We start from the raw sequence: 19,816 nt of genomic DNA, 5'->3' as shown, positions 1-19,816 counted from the left end.
CATCAATCGAGAATCACTATTGCATCCCGTGTCCCTGTCTCCCCTGCATTTGTATTTTATGCCTCATCTGAAGATCTTATTACATCTTGTGCCTCTCCTCTCTCCCTCTGTCCTTCTTATTTGTTTCCTGTCTATTTCTATCTTTCTCACCCTCTTGCCAGCCCCCTCTTATTCATTTGGCATCCGTCCCTCCTTCCGCCTCTCCCCGGCACTCACTTTCGCCTCAGATATATTTCTGTGTACACATTAAGTCTCTTTTCACCTTGATTCTAAGCCGTCCTCCCTCACATCTCTTCTTGTTATTAAAACTTCCTGTAGATCGCCATCTCACATGTAGAATTTTTAAAATGTTTTCCCACTGCCTCAACTGGAAGGGACATCTGAGGCGGAAATCCATTCATTGTCAGCCTTTCCTGAATTACTCTGGATTGCCCAGAGTAAGAACTGCATTGTTCATTTGTTTGCCTGTGAGTCACCTGCAATATCTCAGACACCATTTACCAGATTTGGACAGTTTCAGGGAAATGATGCATTGCACCTTAAAATTTCAATCTTCCCAAGGGAGGCAGCCATAATCACAGGTCAGTAAAAGTAGCATGTTGGCTAATTGCTGGCCCAAAGGTCTCCCTGCATCATTTATCGGTGAGACGTGTTTATTGCTGCCTTATGGTTTGTCCCCCTTTTCTTCATTTTTCCCCGCATCCTTTCACGTCACATATTGTCCTTCTTAAGTGTATCTTTTTTAAGCCCCTCACTCTGATCTCTCTCGCCTCTTCATTTTAGCTTTCATTCTTTGTCTTACGCTCTTGTTATCTAACATTGTGTTTGCATTTCTCCTCAGTCCTCCTCCTCATCCTCATCCGCCTCCTTCTCAGCTGCTCTTTGTCTCTCAGTATGCGCTTCTGTGATGGTGGGTATGCAGGCATACATTTTTGTGTGTCTGTGTGCGTGGGTGCTTTCCTGAATGTCTAAGCATACCGACTGACCAGCTGTCAGCAAGGCCGCTAACTGAGATGGCGCCTTAATAGTTTTACCTGATCTTCAGTCTTTCAGCTGGCAAACTGATCACTGGATAAGGCTATGCATAATCAACCGCTGCTTTATTTACCTCTGATAATTAACCACAGCTAATTAAGAACTGGCACTTACAACTTCATCGCTTTGCTGTAATGTGATCGGTTACTTACTGATTGCTTTGCTCTAAAACTGCTCCACCTAGTCATTAGCTTTGCTTTCTTTTGCCTCAGGAAAGTTGAAGAAAAATCATTTGTTCCAAAGGAGGCAGAACGAACTTCTTCACAAGCAAACCACTGGAAGGAGGGCTATGCTATCTTTACAGAGAATTTCATAAGAGGAGGTAGACCTGCGCATTGCTAATTACTGGAAACACTTCACTTCATTGTCTGCAAAGAAAGAGCTCATAGGTCCAGGAACAACTCCTGCAGAGAAGCTGCAGTGACTAACAATAGAGGACAAAAACCAAAGAGGCCGAGACACACAGTGGACTGGGCACCGCCGGGCTGCTCCAGAGTTCACACTAACACAGGTCGCTTTATGTAAATAGATGGTGGGCTCTTGTTTGGGGATGGGGACGTTATGACAGTCATTAAACCTCTCATTTGTATTCACAGCCAAGGGACCAAACACTTTTCCGTTAATGGTTATGCAGGAGAGCGTGAAGACGGAAAAGGACCAATGATCTCCAACAGAAGAAAAGGAGGCAACTTGATGTGGATCTTTTCAAACTTGCTGCTCAGGCTCACGTAGACTAACATGTTAAACAGGTTAAAAGCCCTTCCCCAAGCATAACTTCAAACAGATCACCTGAAAAGGTATATATTAGAAATTTTATACATTCGGAGAAAAACAAACCCTCCATGGTTTGATGTATCTGTTCGGGATCATGGAAAGTGCATTTCTATGACATCATCTAATTACACTGGTTGAAACGGTTGAAAAAAAAGCAAATTATGGACAGGCGAGTTCCCATGCCTGCATAAAATGGTTCTCCCTATCATTTTCCTATATCTTGTTTTCATGCCACGGAACAGGCTTGGTGCAAATCCCGTCAGGATTTGAGGTGAAAAGGGTTGTGTTTATGTGTGTGCGTGCGTTTGTGTTTGTGTCTGTGCGGACATGTACGCCTGCAGAGATCCATTTGTGCATCTGTCTGTCTGTATATATACATGCATATATATATATACATGCATATATCGGGCTGAGGTGCAGTTTTGTTCTACCCCGTCTTTCTTTCTGTTTACTCATTCAGAAACTCAGGTTGGTATGAAATTAAAGGTCTGCTCATTTAAGCCCCGATAGAGTTTTGACATAAATGTCGGCGTGAAGAAAGCGTTTCCACAAAAAAATTTGATTGCAATGCAAATGACAATTATGTTTGCAGTCCCTCTCAGCCTGTTATCTTGCCACCGAGCCAGAGAAAACAATTGGACTCTCAAAAAATTGATCCACTGGGATGAGCGCTCTCCATGAATACAAAACACATTATTTCGGATGACCTGCTTGACACTGAATAGCACACAATTACCATGTATATATGCCTTTCTGTATTTGCTCTGTGTGATATGAAATGGTCTTTCTGTTTGGACAGAATTCTAAAACACAGAATGCATTGTGAATACTCAAAAGCCCCGAGCACAGAATGCCTGTAATATAAAAAAGGCTCCTCTTGAGTGTGTGACTTTTGCAAGAGAAAGTAAATAATACTCAGAGTTTATGTAAACCTCTTAGCAAAATAGCAGTGTGGGTGTCTCATACTGGCGATTATTCAAAGACGAAGGACAACAGAGCACAGAATCAGACCTGGGTTAACAGGTGATGCAAATAGATATTAGTGCTTTAATCTGCTTGGAGCGCCAGATGAGTGGGATGCATCTGCACCATGACAATTAAACTGTCAAATAAGCTGTTGATTTGCGTTCAGCAGTCTACCTGGCAGATCAATTATCTTGTTAAACTGTCAGCTACAGTCTTCTAGAATTCCACGTTTTCTTGTGGCTAAACACCAAACTGTATGAGGCGTGTTTAAACACAAGCAGAAAACCTTAAAAGCTTCGCCTCACAGATGCACTGAGCTTAACGGGCTCTGAGAAAGTAATAATTTCTTTCACTCTTCTGCTCTTATATCCTGTGGAATAAAACACCTTTCAGATTAAGTCTTACAGTGTGGTTACATCAGGAGTGTATCCTGCACCCTCTGCACTCGTTCTGCGTTTTCTTAAAAATCAGCCAAACACCTGCAGAGTTTATCCGATCCTGTCCCTAAGTCTTATTTACATCCTAAAAAAGGAATCAATCCTCTCATCTGAAATCATTATCCCGAAAGGTTTCCCCTCACCCCCCTTTTTTCCCCCGACTTAATTTAGATTTTTCATGTTTTGAAAGCTGTTATGCTGCTAATCGGGCATAGCAAATAAAGTGCTGTGTCAAGTAGAAGCAGGCTTGAAAACCCCTTCTGGCAACAAGGCCTCACTATGCTGAACAAGCAGCCCGTGGTCCTGATTATCCATGTCAATGGAACAGAAAATGAGAATAAAGATTTGCAGTGTAACTGACAGCAAGAAGGTTGCATGCTTCCAGTTAAATCTGCAGACTTTGTATTTGGCCATGTAGAGCTCTTTACCATTCAAATGGCATCCACGGTTTGAAAGCTAGATCCTATTTTTTCTTCTTTTTTTAAACTTTCTAACATACAAACTTAAGCCCTTATAGTAATGATAGGAATCACACAGTCATGGTCATCATTAATGTCTGTCATCACGCAGAAGAGCCGTTGGAGATAAATCTACTAGCAACAGTTTGAGGAATCACTATAAAAACATACCAGATGTTGCTCAACGAGTTCTCAAGCTAGGGGTGTTGCAATTCAATGATGGATAAGGACATATGAGAAAGGAAACACACTATTTCAACTCATGCAAGTGAAACACAAAATCATCTTTTGGATACTGTAATGTACAGATTTTGTTTATGATGAGTTGCAGAGGTAGCAGCATGACTACTATTAATTTTATGATGTAATGTGTTGTTCATGTTTCCAGGTTAGCCCAAGCTAAAAGTCTAAACAACTGAAATACTGTTGCAAGTTCACTATAGATGTAGCCATATTCAAGGATTCCTGCTTTGCAACACGTTTATAACAATCCACTAACGGAACAAAAGCATTGACTTTTGGTAGTTTATAACAAGAGCTATCAATTACAGATTTATTTGAATACAGCTGCTACATTAGGATAATGTGGACGCACGAAAATCTGCAACATATGACATGTATTTACACTTGAAGCATAATAAAGTTACGATTAAAAAATCTGGCATATAAATCACAGCAAACCCTCTGTGTGTTTACCCAGACACCCTGTACACGCCGGAGTGATGACACACACACACACACACACACACAAACTTGCAGAGAAACCTGTGCAGCTCGCTTCTCTCGGACAGCCCTCTGATTGGTCTCCTCTGCCATAGGAGGCGTGACACGCGGAGGTGGGCGTTTCACAAAACCAACCTCCACTCAGCTCAACCTCTCATTCACTACGGATTTGTCGAGTAATCTCAGTCTCCCTTCACTTATTTTTTTTTATTCCTTTGCGAATATACAGAAATCTCTCTCAGATCTGCTGCGTGCGTTAAGTTTTTTAATTAACAGGTTCACGGATAAGCTTCCTTCGGTAAACTTTTAGGTGTTTTTTTTTTTTTTTTTGTGCACAACCTACCTGAGTTGTGTTCCGTCTCTGCACGCCTTCACTCCTCTCCACCATGGATTTGGTTTGGATTGTGGGCTTCGTTGGGAGCGTCTGCGCCTGGTTTGCTTCAGCGGAGCGGCACAGTGTCTACTGGAACAGCACAAACCCAAAGTAAATATGTTTTCCATTTTCTAATGTAGCGCACTTCGAATCGTCTTTGCGCACTCTTGTTTCTTAATCGGTTCTACAAACTGATTTACTTTTGGCATCAAACACACTTTTAACCGCATTTGCAGTGTTGGCAAAGCCGTTATCTTATATTCAGATGCACGCTGAATAGTTGCAGCTCATGTATATTCAGCGAGATGCCTGTGATGAGCGCCTGATAGAATCGACTGTCTGCTGTTGTCATGATAATGCGGGACAGTTAGGAGTATCTTCCCTCTTCGCCTCTTTCTGAGCTCTAACCTGTTATCGTGGTGTTGTTTACCTGTAATTCTTTGTTTAAGCTGTCCAGATTTAATCCGTTTCGCAATCTGTGTAGCCTACCTACACAGCAGCATTAGTTACACCAGGTTATGCCATCTGTTTATCTTTCTGGGCTGATATTGAGGCAGTTAAATAGTTCACGCTTAGTAGGGAAGAGAGCTGCTTTAAATGTAAATGCGGGGGGAGTAGAGGAAACAGCGGGTTTCTGAGGTTTAGGACATTTAATCTTTGAATACTGCTTGTTTTATCTTGCCTGCATGTCAGCATGTGGATACAGTGTTTTGTATGTGCGTGTGCTTGCAGCAAACGTGTCAGTAAACTTCTCTTATGTCTGTATTCATGAGTTGCACTTCTACCCGGGTTTGGATACAATTTTTCCCTGGCAAGGGTTGTATTTTTCTTTTTCCCTGTTGATTTTTACAGGCTTGACTCACTGCAGAATGTGTTGAAAGCTCTGTTGCAATATCCTCCCCATCTGACACCGAGTCCTAACCTCTGAGTAGAGTGGGAGGTTGCCATATCTCCTAAATCAAGAGATATCACTTGGGTTCTTACGTGGCTGTCAGAGAGACATAGGGGTGTTCATATTTCAGGTGGTAAGACGAGTAATAATGGTGTATGACAGTGACAGAGGAGGTAACTTGAGGCCTGCCCAGTAGGTCACGCTGTGGGAGAGAGATAGATTGCTCAGGGAGGAGAAATTGGAGCTCAAATTGTCAGGGTTAGGGGCCATTTGGAGTAAGTGGGGGTCAATTAGAATTATGGTTGATGATGGCTGGGGTGACATGGCTCAGGGTACGAAGAGGGTTAGGTTTTCACTCCACAGATGAACCTCTACGTGCACCCCTACACAAACACACACACACACGATAGGGCAAGTACAAACAGGTACTCCTGGCAGGCAATCCCTCAATCACAAACCAGCATGTTCAGTCGCACCAAGTGACGCCGTCTGAATCAATCAGGGCTGGGCTTACACACTTTCCCTCTGGTGGGCAAACACATATTGTATATTCAAGCGTTCTTCCACACAAGCTTACGTTCAACCACTTTCTCCCTCCTCATTTCCCCTGTGGTTAAAACAGCAGTTGCTGTTCTCAGAAAGTCCGTAATTACAACGACAAAGCCTTTCACAGGAAATCAGAATGAAGTCCCAGATGGAAAGGCGTTCTGCTGTGTCCCTGCTGTGGAATGACAGTGATCATTCCCATATATATACTGATAATCCGTCTTTTTGCACTTGCTTTTTTTCCAGATGACTGTGCTAAACCTCTCCCTTTAGCTACTCTTAATCCTGTTTTCACAGAAAAAGCACGAGAGTTTTTATTTGGTGCTTTTCATCATTCACCGCAATCTCCCCTCCCCTTTGACCTGTTACTTGATAGCGTGTTTTCTTTTTGTTGGTCCGGGTTAATTGTTCCATCCAATTGGTCAGAGAGCCATCGTTAATCAAATTGATCTGAGAGTGATCGCTTTAGTCCATGTGGTATATACTCATTTCCTTTTTTCCCCATATGGGTGTGTTAAGGGATTTAGCAATACACACACACACACTCACACACTTGCACAGTTTCCCTTCCTAACATGTTTGTGTGCACAGCTTGGGGCCTGCTGACTTCCAAAACTTCCAAGGTCATATCTGCCTGTACCTAAGGACTTTTTATGTTTCAGCACAACAAAATCTCCTACTGTGTGTGTTTGTGTTCGTGACCTTTTTGCTTGCTGGCATATTTGCGACCTTTGTTTCTGATTAGCAACAGTTTAATCACCAGCCAGGTTTGACTGCCAGAAAGAGGCTCACCAGCGTTCAGCTTTGGTCCCGGCATGCCAGCGTGTGTTTTTTGTAAAGGGAGTGTCTGCGCATAAGCTTACTCACATACACAGCATCGCCAGATTCAAGTGACTCACACGCTCTCATACACATTAACCCAGTCTCACACACACACACACACACACGCGCGCTACACATTTGGGATTGATGTTGACATCGGCCCAGGAGCCCCCTGGACTCTACAACTTCGATGTGAGGCAATAATCTGCTCTTTCAGTGCTTCTTACTTCCTTTTCCCTTTTCCCTGTTGACAGAGCATGAGAGGACCACCACCTCCACCACCCCCACCTCCTCCTCTGCTTTGTACCTGTCTCTCCCTCTCTCTGGCACCTCCCTCCCCCTCTTCTTGGCCAGGTTCCCTCTGCAGCCTGGTTCTGTGGGCTCTGTGAATCTGTTAACCGTTTCATGGCACGCTCACACACACACACGTTTGATCTCAAAGAAGTCTTTTAACTAATCTCTTATAATTCTGAAGTGATTTTCAGAACAGCTGTTTGACATTGGGTTAGCTGCGTTTCCAAGTAGTTTCAGCTCACCGTTCCTTCGTTAAAATGAGCTTGCTTCCTGCTGGCTCACACGAAAGTTATTTAAGGTATGTTTCACCCGCATGAAGCATTTTCTCGGTTTTTATCCGGTCAATGTGGCTTTTTTGTGATGCTCCCCATACAAATTGGGGCTTGCTCTTCACGGTGGGCCACAGAAAGAGAATAGTAACTGGTGTGACTGATCGAGGGTCAGAGTTCGCTATGTGATGAAGTGGCACGGCCTCTATCAATCTGTCAGTCATTCTGTCACGTCGGTGGTCCCTGAATACTGGCTGCCACTCAGGCCAGCCCCTCTTCACACAGCCGTGGCTCTGCCTCTGGGAAACTCTTTCTTCCCTCTCCTGTCTTTTCGGTCCCCTTCACTCCTTCACCAGCTTTTATCTCAACTTTACAAGCTGTCCCTTTTCAGTCTATTATTTCCTCACCTCCAGCTCTGGTTCTCAGAGAAGGGGAGAAGGAGGGAAGCATGGTAAGAGGTGTGGAATTTTTTTTAAATTTTTTTTTTTATATATCATTCTTGGCACCCACAGCGAGCCGTCACAAGGCACTTTGCCCTTTCCTTCAGGGAAAAAGAACCCCCCCCCCCCCCCCACTCACACATACACACACTTTGCACTTTACCTTTAAAGCTTCCTTCTTCTACTTCCTTAAGAAAGGCCACTCCACTCTTCCCAGCAAAACTGTTTTCGCTCTCCTTTCGGCCTTTTAACGTGCCCCTCTTGAACGTCTTGCTTAACAGTGGAAATGGTGGAGCCTGTCTGAGAGCTCAAGTTATTAAAGGAGAGAAATGAGAAGGAGAAAACACAGAAGTGTATGTGTAGGAGTAAGTAAAAGTGTCTGTGTGGGTGCATCCATGTTTGAGAGATGAAACATAAGACTGGCTAGTCCACTGGCGTGATTTGGTGCGGGCAATAGATATGAGATGCTTGCAGTTTCCAATTTAAATGAATAAAAATCTATTTTTTTTTTTTTTTATTCTTTCCTCATATACATCCAGAACACTTCACTTTTCAAATCCTAATCCATCTTTAACCCCCTGGAATACCCTTCCCCTCCCCCTTCCCTTTAGTTGGTCTCCATATTTCTCTCAAAGTGTCCGCCCCCCTCCCCTCTCACCACTCTTAATCTGGCTTTGTAATCTGTCTGGTGCATTCAATCTGGAAAAAAAATGCTGCCTCGTCAGGCAGATGGTAATCACCTCTTTTGGGTTCAGTGACCACTCAAGTGTGTTGATGATTCCCATCTTTACAGTCTGCAATCATAATAAAATTTTACCTCAGTGATCACATTGATAAGGTTCTTCTTTTCCTTCCAGCTCACTTGTTCTTGCAGAGTCAGAACAGGAGGGCTTGTTTTATTGACTGAGCTAGATAGTGAATCGGGCCAAAGGTTTTAACTTCCCGCAGGCGTGATGTTGGTGTTACTAAAGTCTGCACGCTGTCTGCTGTGTGTCTCCTGCGAAGTGTTGCGCTTCCTGGTTACGTTTTTCCCGGGAAAACAGCGTATCCTGTCTGCACAATAAACAATACATTTCTCACACACCAGCACACGCAAGGGTTTAAAGGTCTGGATAAAAGGAGCTGATTGAATTTCCCAGGCTCACATTAGAATGAACACATTTAGAGTAAATAACTGAGCAGGGATTAATTGTTTAATTAGGGTTTGTGTTCCAACTTTCAAGCCAAAAGGATGATTTGGGATCTTCCTCCTGTCCCCGCCCCGCTGTCAAATCGCTGCATGTCTCTATTTGGGATTCTCCTCTGATCAGTTTCACCTCGTTTGACCTCGGCCAGTGTTTCTGCCCTCTGCCCGTCCTCATGCTTCTTTCTTATCTACACACCAGACTTCCCCTGCACCTTCCCGCTATGCTGCTCCAATCTGCTCTGCTTTACAAGTGTTCAGTCCCAGACATAAAACCAAGGAGGAAGAAAAGCTCCATTAGTACACAGATTTATGATTATGTTGCAATTACAATTGCGAACAGACCTCGCACTCTCTTTATTAGATGTGTCTGAGCCAGAGATTATGTGTGTGTGCGTGCGTGTGTCCTTCAGACTTGTTTGTCGATTCCTGGTGGCATTCAGTGCACGATGTGTTTGATTGAGGAAGAATTGGCCAGAAAGAGTCGGATATTATCTTTGAAATGAACCATTGTGGTTGTTTTTGTTGTGTAAATATCAGCTATTGTGTAACTTTTTTGTTTTTCCTTCTTTTTTGGGCCTGTTTGTTAAAGGTCTAGATGTAGTGTGTAAACTTGTCTGCACAGCAACTATCGCCACCCCTGCAGGTCAGCTGTATTACCATAATTTCTACTTGACGTCATAAGCAAGAGCTACCATTTAATTAAAGGGGTTTTTGCCTGTACTCACATATTGTTAATTCTCACTGGAATTCATTAAGTTACAATCTGAGATTGTTTTTACAGGAGGAAAAAAAACATTAAACATGAAAATTTTATTTCATTGAAAAAAATCAATCTTGCAAAATCGATTTTCTTATACAGATATTTGCCTGCTGAGAAATGTGATGTCAGAGATGACCTTTCTGCTTTGGCCCTTATAAGATACAAATGGCTCAGGGGACAGTATAAGGCAGCTGGAAAGAGCATATGTATTCATCTAACCCTCCTTAGTGCAGTGGAGTCGGCCAATTATTTCTCTGCTGAACTTAAAGCTTTGTCTCTTCGCTGGGTGGCAAAAGGAGCTCAGCTAGGTCAGCAAAGCACGCCGGCAGAATGACCAATGAACCGGGCGGACAAAGGTTGAATGACAAGACCAGAGAAAGCTGATTGAGATGGATGGTGAAAAGTCACACGGTGCAAAGAATGAAGGCTGAAATATTATGTTAACGGGGTTGGATCATATTTGTTTCTATGATGACCCCTGCATACCCACATCACATTGTGCTTGGCTATGCAAACGGTGGGTCAGAGAGCTGCATAGTTGGAATACCACCAGAAAAGGCTGCGATTGGTTCAGCAGGTCTGAGTGGGGGGAGTGACAGAGTTGACACTAGGATCTGGTTTGCTTATTGAGTGTTGAGAGATAGACAGGGAGTGGGAAGGGTCGGCTGACGTTGATGGATGAATGGGTAGGTAGATGGATGAAACAAGAAGAATCCGAGCAATAACATTAAACAGTCCCGCTTAACTCAGCTAAGTTTGGATCTGGAAAAAGCTTCACCTGTCATGGAGTCATGTGGTTTTGAGGGATTTATCTTGAAAAAAAGTACTCCCTTGTGTCCATTGTCTTTCAGCATTCTGTTACCACCTCTTGGTTCCCATTTTTGCACGGACACATTTGCACACACCCACACATATATAGCTATACATAGACAATGTGTCTTTTTTGAACTCCAAATCTTCAGTGAAAAGCCATAATACCCCTTCTCTATGTGAGAACAATAGATGTGGGAGTGGGGAAAAAAGCTCCACCCTGCCTGTCTCACCCCTTACTCTGTCCCCAGCCGTCATTCCCTGCTCTGGGCCTCGCTGTCCAGTCTAAGCCCCTGTATTAAGTAGGGTCTGGTGCTGATGAATGGACCTCAGTTCAGCCACTGCTCCACCCAATAATCCAGGCTTGGGCGAGCCAATTAGGTGGTCCCCACATTCCGGTTCAGTCATCCGTTGCGGAAAATAATCTTGTTTATGTGGTTAGGGTGACTGTATGAAGCTCTGAGAGACAGTGGGTTAAGAAGACAGGAACTCTTTTTGGAAGCTGTAGTGAGATCTGTGTAGTTTGTTCTACAATGACCTTTATGGACTTTAGAATAGATTTGAATGAATCTTTACAGAGATTAATTCCCATTATCCGTCTGTAGAATTTAAAATGCTTAAAGACCCTTCTTGCTGACTGTCCATGTAGAAAATTCTCTGCTGACTTGGCAAGTGTCCGACCTTTGATCTGCGCCGCAGCTTCTTCGCCTCAGAGCTCTGACATTCCACAGGGTGAGAGAGTACAGAGATGAGAGGGTGATGGATGGATGAAAGAAGGGGATAGAGGTAGACAAGAAAGCAAAATGCAGGCCAGAGAGATTAAAGAAGAGATTAGACTCCTGAAGTTTCCTGAAAAGGCTCCAATAAATTAGGAATTCCTTCTCAGAAGAGGAGGAAGAGTGGTAAGGAGCAACCTGTGACCACTTGGCATTCCCTCGCTATCATCTCTGTTCATTATTAGCATTTATTATCCACCTTATCGCCACTGAAACACACTCCCAGATTCCCCAGAGCACCAGAACAGCAACACACACACGCACACCTACTCAGACATAAACAATCCTTGACTTGAATGTATCAGGCTGAGACAGACACTTGCACACAATCCTTGTTGCATATCTGCCATAACTCCACAGATCATCCGTAAGTAGAGTATTACTCTGCTACTCCATGCTGAGTTTACTGAGGCTTCGAGTATCACTGGCATTAAAAGGCATCCTGGGAAAAAACAATGGGAATAAACCAAAACAGCCTTATTGACTCAGAGACTGAGACAATCTGGAGGAGGGAAATAACAAGGGACACACACTGGGGAAGGCTGAAAGTGAGAGGATTTTGTTTGCTAAAGTGAAGGTGGCATGGTTTGACTTTGTTGTTAAACTGTGTGACACAGGGGCCAAAGCTCTCTTTGAAGTGAGTTACCACAATCAGTTAATTAAGCTGATGATGTGGAACGTTTCAGTGCTGAGGCGTTGGGGGGTGAACAAAAGGCAGCAGGATAATTAAAACTATTTGCCATTAATAAAAGGCACTAGCCAACATCCCCTGGTGCGTTTTCAGTGGCGGTTCTCCCTGCTAAGTGAAGCACTCCATCAGTGCGGGCACACTGTGAATAGAAACACTGTATGAAACGGTGGCATTGATAGAGCAACAGTAGCACTCACATAGAAACATTTACTGGGTGAGACTTCAAAAGCCATTCCCAATTCAAGCCCTTTGACCCACCCCCTTCGCCCACGTCTATTCATCCCCCCGCGCTCTCAAGCCTGCAGGGGCTGGGAAGTGGGGAGAGGGAGGACATAATTACCCCCTTCTAGGGCGACTTTAATACCCTTTTTTTGTGTTTTAATTGCACCCCCTTCAACCTCCTTTCTAATGAACACATTGGGACCATACTACAACCTGTTTGTAATCAGGACTAGAGGTCAGGGAGGGACTGGCTATAGGGAGTTTGTTAGTGTGCGCGTGTGTGTGTGCTCAGGGTGTGCAGTGGGCTGATAACTCTGTCAGGCAAAAGCAGAGAACAACGGTGTTTGTTCAATAGTGTTATCGATTCGCCTGGAATTGAAAGCGGCATGGGGAAAAAACACTTTAACAGCAATCTGGTAAACAGAGCATGGCAGGCAAACTGCAGATAAGCACTAAGCTGCCTGCTCCGTAGCAAAATTATAATTATTCCTCTCCCCACCGAAAGTTGGCTGGAACTTGTTGGCAAGATGGAAGTTTCATTGGTCCGCTAAAAAAGATGCTTGGTTTCTAATGGGCCCGTGTTTCTGGCTTATCTGGCCATCGGTATTGATGGCATGCAGTCAGGCAGAGAGAGGCAAAGGGATGGGGGAAGGGAGCCAGAGGGGTACTAGGAGTCAGGGCCCACAGTTTGGAGCCACTGTGTCTATCCTTTTACCAAGGGGGTACCAGGGAGACCCCTGGCAACAAACAACAACACCAGCTAACGAGCGACTGGAGCCAGGGCCTGTGCACTTTGATTGTTAGTCACACATATGGACCTTGTCACACAAACACAAACTCCCCAAATGCTACTTGTTACATTTAAGGAGTGGGTGGAGGTGGAGGTGGTGGGTTGATAAAAGCCAGAATTCTCAAAGAAAAGCCTGTTTTAGGAAAGAAATGCCATCACTGGTGTCAGTTTAACACCCCACGGGCTTTTGGGAGCTCATAACTCCTTGAGATCTGTAGATCTGATTAAACAGCAGTCAGTTAGCTATCTCTCTTTAGGGTTAGTGTCGAAAGGCTGTCAAAATATGCGTATATTCGTTGCAAAAGCAACAAAACTCTATATTACACACACATTGTGTGTTGTAAAAATATTTAAGTCTGTCAAATTTCATCTACTCTCAGGGAACCCTTGGCGATCCAGAACAGTAGGAGACGGTAAACTGATAGGCATCGAGCTCAGTACCATGGGAGGAGATGTGTGTCTGCCTGTGTGGGTTCAGTGGGTGTAAATAGTAGGTAGCTACAGCTTTAGGTTGTTGATAGATGGGAATTACTGTGAAGTAAGTGTGATTTTGTGTGTGTGTGCATGCGCGTGTGTGTGTGTGTGTGTGTTGCTTGTGGTCAGCTACCGCTTCAGGCTGGTGATAGATGGCTTTGGCTGAGAAGAGAGCATTAGCTGTGAGCCGCCCCTGGAGCTCTCACTGAGTCAAGAGGATGGGGACAAAGCTGAAATACCTTCAGTGACAATTCCCTGGAGACAACCTCATAATATCTCTGATGGTATCCCCCTGAGGGCGAAGGACTCATGGACAGTTGAGATAAGGCCAAATGAAACTGCACCAAAGTATTCTAAATTGTTCTTTAAGTAGTCTAAGCTTTCTGCAGTAATCAGTGTTTATGTGCGCACATGTGAAGCAGACTAAAATGATGCTTTTTGTGTAAGTGCTTTTTTGAGCCAGCTCTAAGAGGAGCTGGGAAGTTTAGTTTACTTAAGGACCATAGTAAAAAGGGTGGAGAGGGTGGAAGAGTGAAGGGAGGGTTGAAGGGGGAGGCAGACAGTCTGACTGTCTCTATCTGTATTTGTAATGAGAGGGAGTGTGGTGGAAGACAGTTACAGACTGTCACCAGACTCATGTTGTATCTGTGCCTATCTATCTGACCCTAATGAGTGGGTTAAGACAACCCTGTTCTCAAAAAAAGCTGGGACGCGGTGTAAAATGTAAGCAAGAAGAGACAACAGTGATTTGTAAATCACCTGCATTTATTTAGAAAATGAATCAAGGCAACATATCGGATGTTGAAACTTGGGGCATTTATTGTTTTGTTTTTTTGAATTTGATGCCAACAACTCGCCTCGAACAAATTGTGGCAGGTGGGTCTTTACTGCTACCGCTGTCACGTATCATCTATGAAGTGTTGTAAGAGTTTTAGAGCTGAGGGATATCTGTGTTTTTGTACTATTCTCAAATTCAGCTGCTCAACAATTTGGGGCCTCCTTTGCCATTTTTTTTTTTTCAAAATGCGGTGACCAGGCCGAACTGCAATCTAGCCAATTTACCCCTCCTCAGCCCCCTAATTTTTTTTTACTACTGAGCTATGCTGCTGGAATATGTACACAATGTGGTTTTTCTTGCTGAAATCAGCTAGAGCATTCATGAAAAGGAACATGGGAGCACATGTTTCTTTAAAAGCTCTGTTTATTGTTCAGCCATGATGGCGCTTTGCTAGATGTTTAGGTTACCCCTGCTGTGTGCACTAAGACACCATCAGACCATCACAGATGCTGACTTTTGAAGTGTGTCCTGAAACAAGTGAGGAGATGCAACAGCCATAATTTCTTAAATCATTAAGATTGGTTCAGAAATTCCACTTTGCCTTAGTCCGTCTTATCCTGTGGCAGATGCTTTTGCCATTTCCTTTTGCTACCCCAGTTATAGTTTGTCTATCCTTAAGCTTTTTTTTTTAGATTGAGTTGTATGTGACCTTTATTTATATTCTTGTCTCTATCGCTCGCAAACTCAGGTGTGTTTCCACTTTTTCTGTCATTATGCATTCTGCTGCTCTACCTGTGTGTTTGTTTGTGTGTGCATGTAGCCTGCAGATGTCAATACTCATCTCCTGTGTTGACGGGCTAACTGACTACTAATGTTTCTCGGTAAACATCATTCAACTCCAGGGAGACACGGGATCAATGTGCACTCGTTGCTAACTCTCAGCACAGCAGCATCAGCTACACTGGCCTCCCGTTCATCCATATTTATGGGCGTGTCCTCTGCAGATCACTTTTTCCCCTTATCGCGTTTTCCTTCTTCGTTCCACCTGAACACGCATATACATCCTCTCATACAAACATTCTTTCTTTCTTTTGCTCTATATCTCCCATTCCTAGACCTAACAGTCTTTCCTCTGATTTCCCTGTTGAATACCGGCGTGTAGCCGATCAATATATAATCAGAGGTTTTGAGGCTTATATTTATTACTGCTCCGATGCTATAAGCACGGTTATCAGTCTCCTGCCACTTGAGTAACCTGCGTCCTCTCCCTCATCCCGACAGGTTTCAGCGGGTCGACTATGCTGTGGAGGTGAAGCTTAATGACTACCTGGACATCGTCTGCCCCCATTACCCGCAGGGTGAGGTGCCATCGATGGATGCTGAGCGATACGTGCTCTACATGGTGGAGCGGGAGGACTACGACAACTGCAAGCCGCAGTCGTATGACCAGATGCGCTGGGAGTGCAGTCATCCATTTGCCCCTCACGCTCCTGAGAAGTTCTCTGAAAAATTCCAGCGTTTTACTCCTTTCACCCTGGGAAAGGAGTTTCGCCAAGGAGAGAGCTACTACTATATCTGTAAGTGTCACGGATCCTGTCCTAGTTCCTAGTTAAACTCATTTTCTAATAACACAGGGAGCATGCAGCCAAGATAAATGTGCTTGGAACTACATGCCAACTCTTCAAATTGACAGCGTTTTCCTGTTCAACATATTAGCTTTTGGATGTTTGCATGACACAAAGTCAGTCATAGAAATGTGGTACTTATGTAATGATGACTAGATGCTAAACACTAATGCTAAGCGATCCTTAAAGTTATCCTAATTCATGCTAAAATAAACATGGACGTCTTTTTGAGACATTTCACTTGGAAAAAAAATCTTTTAATCTTAAGGTCATTGCAGCTTGTTGCCTGGAAATGATAAAAAAAACTTCATGTCAATCCATCTAATTATCCCTGATTCACAGAAATCTTATTTTTGCAACAAAGTGTGACCTGGGTGGCGTTTGCATGTTTGTGTACCAGGTGTGATAAGCTGCAGCTCAGTGGCCAGCTCTTTGAAAACTGGGGCGCTGGCTCACTTTGCCAAGTTTTATGCAATACTAGCCTTGCTGTAAACTGACCACAAAGCACAGGCAATGTTGTCACCCTGGCCATGGTTGTAATTAGATAAACGGCAGGACAAGACACACTCTGCCTGATCACAGATGGCTTCCCAGGGCTTTGTACCGTTGTTTTTCTGTTGCCAAGGGTTTGTGTGTCAGTGTTTGTATGCGCGTGTGCATTAAGGTGGATTAAGGGGCCAAGAGAGGATAAGTGTATTAGTAAGGATGTTAACGCCTGTTTTGTTTCTTTCTTCTTCCCTGCAGCCAAACCTTTGCACCACCATGGCCAAGAGTGCCTGAGGCTGAGGGTGGACGTCATAGCCGCAGATGGTAAGTTTTTGACCACCCTCTTGGATGAAAGGAAAGCAGTACAGTCACCTCTAACAGTCGTGTTTTAGGCTATTGCAAGACAGAATGATTGATGGCCTTTTTTTTTTCCAGGCTCTCAAGAGGCCAGAGTGGCTAAAGGGGGCACAGGTGGGACTGCAGTTGGAGCCGGTGGCGGGGTTCACAACCCATCCAACAGGCTGCCTGCAGGTATGTAGCCCAACCCCGTGTCCTATCTAATTATCCCTGACCCTAAAACAATCCAGGTACATTTGGGGTTTATGTAAATTTATGGTACTAATGTGTTTTCTTTGTCTCCTGTCCTCAAGCAGATGACCCAGTGGTTATCCTGCCAGATGTTCAGAAGAGTGTACGGACAAACTCCGCAGCGGCAGCTACATCCCTCTCAATCCTCTCAGTGCTAGTCCCATTTTCGTTACTGTTTTTGTTGCACTGAGAATACATAAAAAGGATTTCTGTTGGCAGACTTTTTTTTGGGGGGGGGGGATATTTTTGGGTTTTTTTTTTCAGAGACTACAATGAAGACAGTCCGTGGGGTTGAAAACCACTGACTTAAAAAAACAAAACATGCCCAGTGCTGGCCGCAGGGAGAGACTTTTGAAGCTTGCAGAGTACAGATGGACTCGCTTGCACAACATGTGCTGAGCAACTTTGAGCGTTTGAGACAAGTACTTGTGCTTTGTCTTATTATTTTTTTGTCCAAAAGATGACAGTATTTTTCTGGAAAGACTAAGCTCTCCTTGATTTGTGCTATTTGGGGCTCCCCCATCAAACCGACCGCTCTGGAGGAATTCCCTGCAAGAGAGAAGAAAGAAGTTGAAGAGGAAGAGGAACCTGAAGTGGCTGAAGGACAATCAGGAGCTACGACACCAAGTTAACCAACTTTGAATTTTATACTGACATGGGGGACAGGGAGTCAGCATTTAAAGAAACAAGAAAGGAAGAAAATAAAAAGTAATCTCAAGCCTTTTGAGCCAAAGATCAGTCATCTCTCCAACTTGTACACTATTCCACCCTGAGTACTGCGTACTATTTGTTGTATTGTTATTGTAGCGGTATTGCGTGACCTTGCTGTCCCAGGTGATTGCGTTCTCTTAATGTAGCATTAACAGACACAAAAGTTGTTCTCATGACCACCATTCCTTAGCAGACCATGTGCTTATATACTGTAGCACTAATACTGCACATCAACATACACTCCATTTAAAACAGTGCTTAATCCAAACACACACACACACACACAATCATCAGACGCTCTGTAACACATGGAAACACTACGTTGAATCATGTTACGTGTACATTCTGTGAAGATAATTTATAACATTTGCAGCTGAGACGTTTTACTGTATATACCATGTGCTCACAAAATGAAATGTTTACTGTTGCCGATGGGGAGGGCCCCCGGTGGAGGTAGTATTTGTGTGAAAGGCAATATGTGCGCGTTTAATTGAGAACAGGAGAATGTGTGTAAGCTGTGCAGCGTTTGATTGAAAGCGTGTTGAGACAAATGTTGTTGGTTTTTTTCTGCCAAAAGAAACACTGAGATGTTGTGTGAACCGCAGAGAGGCTGGACTTCTCTGTTTGTCGCCTCGCAATGGTTAAAACTGTCTGACACAAGGAGCTGGTATTAAATCTTTCTTTTTTAGCGCAGGACTCACCCCTGTGTGTCATGGTGCTTTCCACCCCGACTGGAAAACAAGCAAACACAAAGTGGGGCAATCAGCTATTTAGTTTTAGAGCAATTTAAAAAAAAAAAAAAAAAAAAAAAAAAAGTTATAGTCACCAGTTCACAACAGACGAGACACAGCATCAAACCCAGTTGCCAAGCACATCTTCACCTGACAGGCTGGCTTGATTCAACAAAGCACAACAGTGTATGACTACCATTGAAGTCAGTCTTTTTTTTTATCTGAATTCTTGTTACCTAATTTTGTACATGTGTAAGTAAGAGAAATGTATAATATGTGTACATATAAATATATTATAGATTCTATAAAAAGCCTGTTTGATAAATGTGAAAACTTTTCATGTGAAAATAAAAAAAAAAAAGATGTTTTTGAGAAAACTAGAATGACTTTCTTGTGATTATTTTTAACCGCGGCAGTATTTAAGCAGTGTTGGCCCCACCCCTTTGAGCTTTAATAACTAATGGATGCATTAGCATAGAATTTTGTTTTTCGTGGTTACCTGTGAGGCTTTTCCAGAGCATTGGTATAGTTTGGAGTAAAGTGGCTCTGCAGCTAATTGGCAGACATGCATTCTTTTTCAAATGCCAGCAGGGGGCGACTCTTCTGGTTTTCCAGTTGTACAGAAGTCTATGAAAATGTGACCCTTGGTTCTATTGGTCCGAATAGAACATGAAGTCCATGGTTTTAATAATGTCCATCAGACTCAGAAAGTAAGGTTATCAGGGCTCTGTTTTCTTGAAGTATCAGGTTCCTCCACAGGCTTTCTGGGGACTGGCGAGATCGCTCCATGAGCTTAATGTGCATCTTCGGTAGCCATTAGTATTAATTGCCTTGGTATATTTTGGGTAATTTTTTTGCTGGAAAACTAGTCCCAAAGCATAATGCTTCTACCTCTGTGCTTGATTGTAGGGGTGGTGTTCTTTGGGTCATACTCAACATTTTTCTTCCTCCAAACACAGCAGGTCAAATTGATGGTAGACCAGTTCAGTTTTGGTTTCATCTGACCACCACACTTTCTTCCAACTCTTCTCTGATTCATTTAGATGTTCAATTCAATTCAATTTTATTTATATAGCGCCAAATCTCAACAACAGTGGCCTCACGGCGCTTTATATTGTACAGTAGATCGTACAATAATATATACAGTGAAAACAACCCA

At 43.4% G+C, this 19,816-nt stretch overlaps 1 protein-coding gene across 2 annotated transcripts; it reads left to right on the top strand.

Annotated features, from left to right (window-relative positions):
• Positions 1 to 4,534: 4,534 nt before the first annotated feature.
• efna1a (ephrin-A1a) lies at positions 4,535 to 18,741 on the top strand. 2 transcript variants are annotated; one of them, XM_026157371.1, is made up of 5 exons: positions 4,535 to 4,877; positions 15,798 to 16,093; positions 16,886 to 16,951; positions 17,063 to 17,158; positions 17,281 to 18,741. In XM_026157371.1, the coding sequence occupies exons 1-5, from the start codon at positions 4,780 to 4,782 to the stop codon at positions 17,403 to 17,405; spliced, it is 681 nt and encodes a 226-aa protein (XP_026013156.1). In that variant the 5' UTR covers positions 4,535 to 4,779; the 3' UTR covers positions 17,406 to 18,741. The 2 variants fall into 2 exon arrangements, with proteins under 2 accessions (XP_026013156.1, XP_026013155.1); XM_026157370.1 differs by having other exon boundaries at positions 17,278 to 18,741.
• Positions 18,742 to 19,816: the final 1,075 nt, after the last annotated feature.

The sequence above is a fragment of the Astatotilapia calliptera genome, chromosome 22 (assembly GCF_900246225.1).
Source record: "Astatotilapia calliptera chromosome 22, fAstCal1.2, whole genome shotgun sequence".
Taxonomy (NCBI): domain Eukaryota; kingdom Metazoa; phylum Chordata; class Actinopteri; order Cichliformes; family Cichlidae; genus Astatotilapia; species Astatotilapia calliptera.
The sequence above is the reverse complement of the archived record's forward strand: the minus strand, read 5'-3'. Positions and strand labels throughout refer to the sequence as shown.

What these genes read in the sequence shown, in the direction of transcription:
- efna1a (XM_026157370.1), top strand. Translation starts at nt 4,780, where the DNA reads ATGGATTTGGTTTGGATTGTGGGCTTCGTTGGGAGCGTCTGCGCCTGG. An exon ending in TGGAACAGCACAAACCCAAA is followed by an intron (nt 4,878 to 15,797) that starts GTAAATATGTTT and finishes TCATCCCGACAG; the next exon opens with GTTTCAGCGGGTCGACTATG. An exon ending in ATCCAACAGGCTGCCTGCAG is followed by an intron (nt 17,159 to 17,277) that starts GTATGTAGCCCA and finishes CCTGTCCTCAAG; the next exon opens with CAGATGACCCAGTGGTTATC.